The 12,573-nt window shown below is 38.2% G+C and overlaps 1 protein-coding gene and 1 non-coding gene across 2 annotated transcripts in view; both read right to left on the minus strand.

The window, feature by feature from the left end:
* Positions 1–220: 220 nt before the first annotated feature.
* FNBP1L (formin binding protein 1 like) overlaps positions 221–12,573 on the minus strand; it is a 61,857-nt gene continuing 49,504 nt past the window's right edge. Inside the window, exons 12-16 of the mRNA XM_045292038.1 lie at positions 12,204–12,313; positions 9,747–9,879; positions 9,290–9,384; positions 6,208–6,356; positions 221–3,907 (exon numbers count right to left, since the gene is read on the minus strand). Of these exons, the coding sequence (XP_045147973.1) occupies positions 3,729–3,907; positions 6,208–6,356; positions 9,290–9,384; positions 9,747–9,879; positions 12,204–12,313 (666 nt within the window). The 3' untranslated portion in view covers positions 221–3,728. The remainder of the gene's footprint in view (positions 3,908–6,207; positions 6,357–9,289; positions 9,385–9,746; positions 9,880–12,203; positions 12,314–12,573) is intronic.
* LOC115870214 lies at positions 11,439–11,570 on the minus strand. The gene has a single exon (XR_004046585.1). It is a non-coding gene; the product is annotated as a small nucleolar RNA SNORA63 (small nucleolar RNA).

Below are 12,573 nucleotides of genomic sequence, written 5' to 3' on the forward strand. Positions count from 1 at the left end.
AGTTGTATGAGCCCCTAATAAAATGTTAAAAAAGAAAAAAAAAAAAAGAACATTTGAGAGAAAGTAAAACAGGACTTTTCCAAACTGTTTTGTCCAACACAGATGTTTCCACTTCTGCAATCTGTCACCACTTGGAACCGTCTGAAACGCAGCACATTGAAGGGCACAGCTGTTAACTTCTCTTTAGTTCCCAAGGTAACAAGAGACTACACACCTTAGCTGACCATTGAAAAGATTGTTTTATTCCATGAAAATATTTTCAACAAGAACACTATCTTAAACAAAGCATTTACCATTAAGAAATCAACATGTGCACACAAAGAGTAAAAATTACTGGGAAATTAAAGACTTCTCTTGGGACAATTCACATGTTCAAAATTTAAGAATGATTTAAGAATGATTTAAACTGTGCAAGTACAAATGTCTCTCCTAGTGTAATAATCCATATACAGGTTACACGAGTCCACTGGAAGGAACTTGCCTCCTACGGAAGCAAATCCTGCTTTTACAAAACAAACAGTAGCTTGAAAAGAACAGTTAGTCCTTATAAGAAAGCCTTAAACTTTGCCCTCTGTGGCGGCTAGCCAAAAAATACAAGCACGTCAGGCTTTGTACAGAAGACAAACACAGCCAGATCACATTTCCTCCTTATCGCTAACCTTTAAAACAAAAATAGCACTAGATTTTAAAACTACTTCACGTAGTCTGTCCGTACTGAATAATGTCACATTATATAAATAACCCTGTAACAAGATTCAAAATCTAAAACTTTATCGTTTACTAGCCTCAAAGATAATACACTCTATATCAGCTGTGTAACAGTGGCATACTTGATCTTACGAAGGCATTATGAACGTTCACACAATCGTCATTCAGCTTTAGTATAACTGGTAGTAAGATTCAAATAACACTGGGGAAAAATTATTAAAGCAGTCACACAGCTTCTAAAATATTGCTTAAAATACAAGAATACACAGACCAGTTCACGTTCTCTTTCTTCCCTCAAAACAGTAAAGAACCAAATTAATGAAGTTTCAGTGGTACAAACACCCCGCCCCTACCCAAGCCCCGCCTATTTCTCAATTACAACACTACTAAGAAATCAGTTAGGATCCAAGTCAGTAACAGAACCACAAATGCGAAGCAGGGCAACATGAGCAATAGGGACCACTAACAACAATTATATTTACAGGTATAAACATAAAAGAAATTTCATTTTACAATTAAAAGTGCACAAAGATCCTTACAAAGTTTCACTAATTTTTATATCAAGTTTAAAACAAAAGCATCACTTGGAAACAGATGACCATTGTTAAGAATCAAATGAGGATTTCATAACCCTAAATTAAAAGACATTGGGGAGGATCCATAAAACTTTGCTAGGAACACTGAGCAAAGGACAAGGGACTCGGCGATGACTTGAGCTGGATGCACACAGTTGAAGATGCACCATGGGACATGGTAGAGCTCTTAAAGCCACCTACTGAGGTTCGGCAGCCGCAGCAGAGCTGCAGTGTTAAAGGAGGTCGCGCGCGCTGCACTGACACATAAAGCCCTTTGTGGGATACTGTAGTGGTCGGGTTGGCAATCAACAGATTTAGGCACTCGAGTTTAAGGCAGCATTTGAATGGAAGCAGCTGACTTTTGAAAACAGTCCTTTGTCTTGATGTGGCGAGCATCTTCCGTGTCTGTTATGCCAGGGCTTGAGTGCTGACTAGAGTCTTCCCAGACTGGCTGAGGTGCTGAAGACAGATATGGGACGTTGCACAGTTCTTTCCACTGGGCGGTAGGCCAGGGCAGAGATGTTTCCTTTTCTTATCACAAACACGTCAGGTTCATAGGCTACTTCTTTTCATAATGCCAAAACTGGAATGTTGTGCAGTGGGAAGTTATAGCAGCATACACAAAAACTAGGATGGGGACATTAGTGCAGAGACGTTTTTGACAAAGTGGTTTGCACTACCAATGTAGAACAAAACAGAAGCATTGACAACAACAGGGGATTATACAGACATGCCTGACAAATATAAACCGATCACTCTAGACATGCAACAGGATGTTACGCAAGCACAGAGATGGCGCAGGCAAACACTGACAGATGGCAAGGATTCTAGAAGACAATGGATCTAAAAGCCAATTAAGAGAGAGCTGGGATGGAGACAGTCCTGTTGGGACAGCCAAATGTGAGACAAAGTTAATGATGGCTCTGTACTCTTTCTGATTTGAAACATCAGTAAAATACGTGGAAAAAAAGGTGAGCCACACTTGGCTCTTTTTGCCCCCTCTCCTTCATAAGGAGAACTAGGAATTTAAGGGTTGGGATTAAAAAACACAATGTATGGAAATGCTAATGAAGTTAGTAAAAAATATTCATGTCTGCATGCACTCATGCAACTTGCTTCTCTCTCTTTGAGCCTGAAAATTCTAAGACCCTCCCCCCAAAAGCAGCTGCATGTAACCTCCTTCAACATCTTGCCCATTTCCTCAGAAACCCTCTTCAGGAACCTGCAGTCCAGGAGGAAAAAGAAAAGAACAATTACTGAAGACCTTTGGTAAAACCAAAAGGGGTGTTCAGTTCAAAAGTGTCAGCCCTAAATGTCTCTACATTTTATTACCAGCTACTGAACACCCAAAAAATCAGGAGCATGTGCCAAGCTAAGGGAAAGCCTCTTAGCTCCTCCCTCACCTTGTTTCCCCATCAACCGACCTAGGATGTGATCATACAAGTCAAGTTGTACAGGCCTTGTGAGAAAATGGTGGGACTGACTCTACGCCTGTTTACAACCAATGCTTGTTGAAATTCATTGGGGAGAAAATAATCTAGTCAAATAAAGATGATTCAGCTACAATGAGGAAATGCCCTAAACGGTGATACAGGTATCTTCACCAAATCAGCCAGTTTAAAAAATAAAAACCTTTCCTTTTACAAGTGTTTGCCAGTACTTCGTCTCCAATCAAGATGTCCTGAGTTCATTTAGATCCATTTTCCAATATGTCACCACTAAACATCACCACTAAGGTGGTATTTCCCAAAAGACATTTTCAAAATGAAAAGTACAAACCTATGATTAATTAAGAAGGGAGCATGCACATTATTAGAAAAATATTAGACCAGGCTGATTTATTTTGAAGGTCTCTTGATTAACCTACTACTTAAATAGATCATGTCCTAGGGCTGTGTTTTCTTCCTTTAGGAAATCAGAGTTAGAAGTAGAAAGGCAAATGAAAATCATTAAAATAAACTACTTTACTCATTAATCAACTATTCTTCTTCTTGAAAAGTAGAGCTAAAACCCCCAACCCCTAGAAGAGACCACTCTTTTGGGAATCAGTTTTCTCTAGCATTCAGAGCAGTTTAACTTTCAATTCACTACCGTCACCGTATTACCTGAAGTGGATGAAAGGAGTCCTACCCATGGAGTCCTATCCAATAAATCAAATTCTATGATTTATAAGCCAGCAAAACACAAATCCTTCACACAGACTGAAGCAGGACATAAAGCAAGGGCATCAAGTAAGCTTCACACCAACACCACTCAAATGGTAAAACATCATGAGAACCTCTTCTTGTGCTAATATCACACCTCTAAGATCAAGCCTACGCTCAGCTCTCATAGTGAACAAGTCTTGGGTGCCCTTTAAGTTTTCTCTTCACCAACCTGATGAGTGTGCTTTCATTTTATCGTATCGTTCTTATGTCAAGCACAGCACAGAGTGGCCCAGTTAGTTTAGATATAAGTTACTGCACCTTTACTGTTTTTCTCTAGAGTCACGTCTATGTATGACGTGGGAACATAGCCTTCTTCACCGTTCTGTCTTCGAGCTCTGGTCCATCCGTCGCCTTTGTCCTCCTCAATTATGTATAGAACTTCACCCTCTTTCATGGCCAGAGTACCTTCATTGTGTCCTAGGTGAGAGTTTTCAGAGTTCAAGCATACTTTATGCCCAGTGACAATTTTTAATAAACGTTAACAAATACAATACAAAACATTAAACATTAGCTGGAATCAAGAGCCCAGTAACTCTTGCTTGTAACATTTCTAGGGTGCTTCACAGCTACCCTTCACAAACATGCTAGCTCATATGAGCGGCACAATAACCTGCTGAGATTGGCATCAATAGAACCCTCATGAACAGATGAAGTGATGAGCTACCAAAACCCAACTCACTGCCATATTCGATGCCAACGCATAGCAACCCTAGGAGACAGAGTCGAACTGCCCCTGTGAGTTTTCAATACTGTAACTCTTTACTGGGGTAGAAAGCCCTGAGTTTCTCCCAAGAATAGCTGGTGGTTTCAAACTGCTTAACCACTACGCCAGTCATAGTGACATTATATGTGTGATGTAACAAGATATTCTAAATCTTATTTCATTACGCCAATTCTAGGAGCAAGTCAGTGAGGGGATGGGAAGAAAGAAACAAATCCTATGGTTTGAGAAGAGAGCAGCGAGAAAAATTCAAGTTCATCTCTGGTGGTGGTAGAAGCAGAATGGTCACAGCCACAACACAAACTTCCTTGAAACCACCACCGGCCTCAGAGCCTCCTTTTCCATCCCCAACCACACCCATGCTGCTTATCAAGAGGCATTTTCTACAGGGAATCTGCACCTAGCAAATGCTACAGTCCTTCCCTACTCACTAAATAACCCCGTAGCAAGATCTCATTCAATATCTTTTACCAGATGTGAAGTAATTAAAGCCTATTCAATTTAAAATCCAATGTAGTAGATAGGTGGGGAAGGGACTTAAAGCATATACCATTTTGCAACAACTTATTTGTGGAGGTGTCCCTCTGTGTGTCAAAGGATTTTTCAAAGGTTACTAAAAATCTGCAGCAGGCAGCCACAAGCCCTTACTTTCCTCCCAGGGTTTGTTTTGAAACGGCCACAGACGAAAGACTGGCATAGTTGGAACATCTACACTTCCTCTCCCCACCTCACTTACAAGGCAGCCTAAAGTCAGTAAAGATGGCGGCATATGGCTACGCCATCTAACCTTATGCCCTCCTGCCTTTTACATTCACCTTAACCTCACTGCCAGTAGGCTGCAAGGGAAGGCATGAAGTGATAGCTACCAGCCTTCTTCTTTCTGAGTTGTGCTGTGTTCGAGCTGCTTTGTCTTCATTGAATACATGCAGCCATTAGTTAAGATCTCTAGGGGGAATTCTGTATCAACCAAAGTTGATCATCAAACATTAGGAGGTGGATATTGGCCTACATTAGGATGCTGATAACATAATTTTCTTTCAATATTATGTACAAAATCAAAAGAAGATTCTCTATAAATATGAAAATGGAAACAAAAGTACTTATACAAACGAACTGAAATTTTAATTTTTTGACAATGTATAAGGGTAAGTAAAAAAGTATTGCTAAAAAAATTAAAAAGATAATAAAACTGTTAGTAAACAAAAATACCAAAATGTGAAGCTACTGTTTCTCAACATATTCTCCATGTAGAGATTTCTGAAAGCAGTGCTGCTTCCCATCTCTCTGGACTTAAACCACACCCACCTCTATCCCTACCCTCCTTCCCCGGCACACAAATTTATACCACACCAAAACAGCAGACATGGCTTCCCTCAGGGACTCAAATTATGTTCATTTTAAATGATCTTCAAATTTTGGCCAAAAAAAGACATTTTAAAGGCTAAGTTCAGTGCCATAGTGTGGATGAGGTAAGGTTTCCTCATGAAATTCTCCTAAGAGAGCCTTCGCTACCTTTGAAGAATGAGCAGATGCATTGTCATGATAGAAAAAACTCTTCAATGCAAACTTCCTGGCATTTTCTTATCAATACAGTTTTCCATTTTCTTAAAACATCTTCAAAATAATCTATCCAGGTTACCTCTTGGCAATCCAAAAACCCGGTCACCAGAAACTTCTGAACTGACCTTTGCCCTGAACCTAAAGGATCCAGCAGGTCTCTTAGAAGTTGCTGTTTTAATTGGATTTGTTTTTAAAGGCTCCTTAATGAAACTAAGACAGTGTATTACGGATAGACTTTGTCTGCAGTCATCTACTTGTCACACAAACATGTTTCAACACGCTTTGTTTGAATAAACCCATGCACTTATGAACTGGAAGACTAGTAGCAACTTTCTAACTTACCTTCATATTATTTATCGAGGGATACTAAACAGATACACATTTAGACTTGAAGAAATTCATTTTTATAGAGTATAATATATTAAGAAAATCATACCATCGAAAGGGTAGATAGCTTTGCAGTGTCCAATAGCAGGCAAAGGATCATCATCTTCAAATTCATCATCAAACTCATTGTGGTGAGCATGCTGCTGGGGTGGCCCACGAACTTCCTGGTTTGCATCATCAGTGTAACTTCCCTCAGGGCTATAAAACACAAAATTACCTCTGATCAAGTCACTCACAAGGAAACTCCGAGCACAAAATTACCTCTGATCAAGTCACTCACAAGGAAACTCCTAGCATTAACTACAAGTTGATCACTTCAGGATCAAATCAAGGAATCAAAGAGAGTTCAAAATTCAAGCCTTAGTTTCTTAAATGTTGATTATATAAATTGCTTCTAATATGGGATACTTCTTTGCTATATTTTCTGGGGGGAAATATCAAAAGCTTGCAGTGTTTTACACACATACTCTAAAAACATCTCACAATCACCTCTCATCAGAGACAAAATGGAAAAACATGGTAGCACAACTTGCATCTCATCATTCAGAACTTGTCTCTTCTCCCGCTTCTTGTGTCAAGAGAACCCAGAGATTCCTTAGGGAAACATTCAGACCCAAGTTCAGTTCACAGTCTTCAGATGGAGTTGTTTCCATCCTGGATCCAGAGGGACATTTAAACATAGCACGTGTATGGCTGACATAGTTCATAAGCAGGCCTGTAATCCAACCAGATGCAGAGATACACAGGGACTTCAGCTCGCTGAAAAGCTCACTCTCTTTTCTGCTGGAGGAATCTTAGCCTAGGGCTTTGGAAGACTACCATATTCAACTGCATAATGAAGTCACCAGTGTAGAGCACAGCTAGGAGATTAAAAAAAACAAAACAAAAAAAACCACCCTGTAGATATCATCTGAACTTGTAGGACAAGCTCACTCTGAAATTAGCCAATAAACTCACAGCCAAGGCAGACAGTAAATTTCTAGTTAAATCATGTTAACAGGGAAATCAGTAATTCAAAAAAGGTAAGTAATCAGAAGGCATCTGTGATAGTTAGGTTTATTGTACCAATCTCGCTAATAGGAACATATGGGATTAATCAAGTTGCAGTTTGATTGAAGGGCAAAGAGATAAATGCCTCTGAAAGGCCCACCCATACCCTCTTGCACTCTGGCGATCAGATCAGCATGCGGCTGCTTTAGCTAGTTCTCTGCTTCAACCTGTGAGCTACACTGCCTGTGGCCAAGCCAACCCAGGGATCATGCTGCTAGAGCTTACGGCTCCTTCGAGACCCATTGAGCTTCATATTAGTGGATCCTGTCACGATATATTGCTTGAGTTCAATAGCCCATCCTGGCCAGCTTCACTAAGCTCCTGACTGCTGCTGACCCAACCTGCTGTTTGCTGCCTGTGGGCACATTCTGCCTGCTTTGCCAGGGAGGACCCAGCTATCTGTTTCCCTGACTTGGGACCCGGCAGCCCACATGAGTTTAAGGACTTCCAGTACATTAACTGTTCCAGAGAAGTGAGATGAACTGTACTGCTCTGTGGACTACTTAGCTATTATATTCCATCTTGCTGTATAACCCTATCCATATATGTATTCCTAAGTGTCCTGGGTTTGTTTCTCTAAAGAACCCTGCCTAACCAGCATCTTAATTGTGTTTAATTTTTTTTAATTAAAGAGAAATTAGGCTAATAATTTAAAGAGAGTGAAGAAAATTGAAGGCATCTGTGAGCAACTAATAGACATTAATTGCAAAAATTAGCCTCCATGACCCTGAGACCCTGTGCCCACTACCACTACCAACAGCTCTGAAACAGATCACATTAGAAGGCCCTAGATAGAGTGTGAGAAAAATTTGAAAGAAATCTCAGAATCCTAAGCAACCTGGCTCACTGGTCGAAGACTGGTTGGACACCTACCCCCACCCCCTCAAGACTATCAGACCTTAGTCACATTCAGGTCTGAAAATGAACATACACCCATGGCTCAATTTTCACCCAAATAACATACAGATCTGTATCGGAAATAATAACACTAGTGAACTTCACATATTTTAAAATAATCACTAATTTGCTATGAGTGGGACAGCATTTGCCTAAGGGCCAATTTCAAGGGAGGGTATGAAAAAATGGGGAATACAAACAGGAAACACAGGAACAAGTGAGATACTACTGTGGGATTGCAATTAATAACATGGAACGAAAAGTATGCATGAATTGTTGAATGGAAGATACATCTGTTCTGAAGGGCTTTACCAAATTCACAAAATGTTAAAATAAATAAAAGCAGTGACAAGATTTTAATCGTTGAGGAAAAAAATCTACAAAATTAGGTTTAATAGTACTTTCAGCAAGGCTGAAAGCCATATGCTTAGACAATACATGCCAGGGAAACTAGATCCTTTTACTCTATGTTTTTACCTGATAGCAAAGATCAGTGTATGGACAGTACGTCTTGATATACCACAAACATATACGATTACAAAAAGTGATGAACAGGGAACCAAAAAAAAGAGAGAAAGAGGAACCAACATCACCCATTTTACTGCCAGGTGCTATATTACTATGTGCTTTATGTAAATGATTTCATTTATTACTAACAGCCTTATATGATGGGATTTTAATTTACCTTTTAGGAAACTAAAAGACTGAGAAAATTAGCATAACCTCAGATTTCAACTCATGGCATCCCTTGTGTACAACGTGCTAATAGTAAGAAAAAGTGTGCGGGAAGAAAAGGGTATATTTGAGAACTCTGTATTTTCCATGCAAATTTTCTATTAACCTAAAGTTGTTTTACAATAATAAAATGAAATGGAAAGGAAAGAAACTTTAAAAAGAACCCCCTAAACACCGTTTCTTTGGCCAGGACAACAAAATGGGATGGTATCTAGCTCCATCACTGAGCACTCTCATACTTTACCAGCGGCTATTGTAAAAGAAACAGCAAAGTATGTAGGTTTAAAAGCCAGATTATTAAAGACTAAAAACTTATTAAGGATGAAAGAAAAGGGGACTACATGAAGCTTAGGACAAAGGGGTGGGAAAAGTTTGAACGAAAAGGAGAAATACAAGTAACATGCAAAAAAACAAACAAACAAGTAACATGCAAAAAGTAAAAAATTGACCTTTCTCGTCCCTGTGTGACAAGATGATTTATGTCACTGCTGTGTCTTCTGTCTCCTCTCCCACCTGTTTTGCCTTCAACTTCAGAGAGCCAAGCCTTAGGGGGGAAAATAACTGAGTTCAATAAATATTTTTGAAAGCTCATACATTTAAAATGTGCTTTGATATTTTACAATTATGTATTTCTTGGAGAGCAGGGAACTGATTTATTGAATCTGGTCAATGATCAACATTACAGCTGGCAAAAACAAGTATGTGTTTAACTGTTCTATAAAGGCTTAAATTAAAACAGAAAACACTTCAATAAATATTTAATTCCAAAGATTATACATCATAATTATGTCTTACTTTTAGATCATAAGCCTGATAGTTAATTAATCTTTGAAGGTAATTGTAGCAAAAACCAATTAATCATAGCCAAACTAATGAAAACAAGCAATTGCTTAATAGAAAATCTACCTCATTCTTGTGGATTTCCATACGCAGACGGTCAATGGTATTCATAGTCTCTGCTAATTTGGGCTGCAAACTCCCAGGATCCCCCATTTGTGGATTTTTCTCATACACATCCTTCATTTTGTTGAGTGCATCTCTGAAAGAAACCATAGAATTGAACACACACATCATATGCTTCCAGATAAAAGAAGTTTTATTTGATTTTAAGGACCCATACACAAGAAACCAAGTCTAATATATAGCCTTAACTCTTTTGAGTTTAGTCAAGCATTACTTGGTTAATGACAATCTGCATAAAAATGTAGTTAATAATTTAGGAAGATAGTCATTTGAAAGATTTGAAACATTACCCTACCTAAACAAAATAGTAAAATACCACTTCTCATTTCTTGCTTCCTAAGTAACACACAACCACCTCCATCTAATATATAGATTTAATCAAGGGCTGGAAGAATATTCCTGAATATTCTCATTCATCATGTTCCAAATCAAACATTACCTTCCCATCCAGCCATACATCCCACCCCATTCCATATCTCAGGTCATAGCATCCTCCTCCTCCTCCTCCTCCTCAATTTTGCTAGAAATAGGAATGTACTCTTTGACTTGCCCTTCTTCGCCAAATGCAATCACATTTGCAGTTCCTCTTAATCCACCTCCTCTTCTCTAATCACAGTAGGTTATGCTCAGATCTCTTAACTCTAATACTCGCGACTCCAGCATTCTCTGATGGTTTTTCTCCCTGGACCCGAGTCTGTCTGTGCTCCTTCCTTTCCCGCCTGTTTGCACAACCCCTCCACCTTAAATGCCCAGCCTTTAAATTAATGTGACATAACACGACAAAGGCCACAATTTCATCTCATCCTGCATTCCTCTTTGAAAATGACCTATCACTTTATTATCACTTCTCTTTCGACATTTCTTACATATATTATCCTCCAGTTCTCTTCCTTTCATAAAGTTCTTGATTCACAATACCAAAATTCAACTGGCCTTTCCATATGGATTTTTAACAATCAAACAAGTACAACCATTATCTTAACCCCAAATTAATTTTTTCTACAAACTTTTTGTTGTTTTACTCCTCTATTTTTCTCTTAGCAAACATCAATCAGGTAAATAAACCTGACCCACTATGTCTTTGGAATTATTCTATTTATTCCTCTTTTTATTTCCATGCCCTAGTTTAAATTTTCATTACTTTAACCTGGATTATAAAATCCCCTTGATGGCTCTTGCCTCTAATCCAGCGGTTCTCAACTGGTGGGTCATGACTCCTTGGGAGAGGGGGTGGTGGTCAAAAGACCTTTCAGAGGGGTCTCCTGATTCATAACAGTAGCAAATTTATAGTTATGAAGTAGTAACAAAAATAATTTTATGGTTGGGGCTCACCACAACATGAGGAACTGTAGTAAAGGATCACGGCATTAGAAAGGTTGAAAACCGCTGCCCTGGTGTATGGCTATTAGAATCAACTCAATGGCAACAGGTTGGATTTTTGGGGTTTATAGTTCTGCTGCAATCTGTTACATATAGTAAACACCAAGTATCAAATTCTGTTAAAAATTTTCAAGGACTATATGTTGCTCTAGTAAGAAATATTTTTACTTTAAAAAGTGTTTGTGCTACTATTGTACTATTTATGATCAACTATCAATACCAACGTTGGAATAATTCTCCCCCCCCACCCCCCATATGTATGAGACCAAGCGTCCCTGGGCTGCTACAAGAAACTAGCAGACAGGGATAGATAAGAAACAACTTTACTTTGAGCAGGGGGAATGAAAAATAGCACTTAACAGCTATATTGTAGTCTAAATCCTGCTGCGTTGGAATAATTAATGTTAAAAGTTTAAGCTTCGATTTTATCTTCCATATGAATATAGATAGTCAAGACCTCTTTAATAGGTCTTCTGCATCAAATTTTGAAACTTTTAATTAGCTCTTTACTTTAATTCAAAATGTAGACCTAAAAAGAACTTGCTACTAAAAATGAAAAAAAAAATTACATTCACATGTGAACAAATATGAAGCAAAGAGTAATGACGTACTGATTGTTAACATGTTTTCCTACAAACAAAATAATTAGAGATTCAAGTTTCTATTAAACTCATTTAATATACCGAAGTCAAAGAACACTGGTCAAAGTGTAAGAGATGGTTAATGTCAGTTGGTTGAACTATTCTTGATAACAATCATCAAGCTACTTTGAAAATTTATAGGAGACATAAATATATAATACGAGCATCCAATTAAAATCCCTAACAAAAATTTCCTAACATGCCATTTATAGTTGTGACCTGAAAACCCTAAAATTTTAAAAGTTTAGGAGTACATAATCTCTTCAAAGGGTATTTAAATCACAATGTATAGTTTTTAAACTTCATGCACATCACATTTAAAAACACATCATCCAAAGAGACCCTGAGAAGAGAACAATCATGATTAAGAGGAATGTACCTTTGGTCTGATTCTTTGTGCAGTTCTCTGTTAAGTTCATCAATGCGCTGCTGCAGTTTTTTGCGTCTCTGCTCTGGTGGCAAGTGACTGAAATCTTCTAGTGCTGGACCCTGTGAAAAGAGGGGTATATCATTATAAAAGACATTTTCAAGAAATTTTATTTTCAAATATGTCCACATTTAAAAAAATACTAATTAAATAAATCAAATTAGCCCCTGAAAACCTGCTTAAAAGCAAAAGCAATATGCTATATAGATATGTGTGTATGTATACTAATTCAAATAACTATGTGGAGGAAAAAGCTCAAACTCCGTTATTTAATAAAACAATGAAATAGAAAAGATAAACATATCACAGGAAACAGAATTGG

The sequence above is a fragment of the Echinops telfairi genome, unplaced genomic scaffold (assembly GCF_000313985.2).
Source record: "Echinops telfairi isolate 266 unplaced genomic scaffold, ASM31398v2 ScPeMD7_443;HRSCAF=831, whole genome shotgun sequence".
NCBI lineage: Eukaryota > Metazoa > Chordata > Mammalia > Afrosoricida > Tenrecidae > Echinops > Echinops telfairi.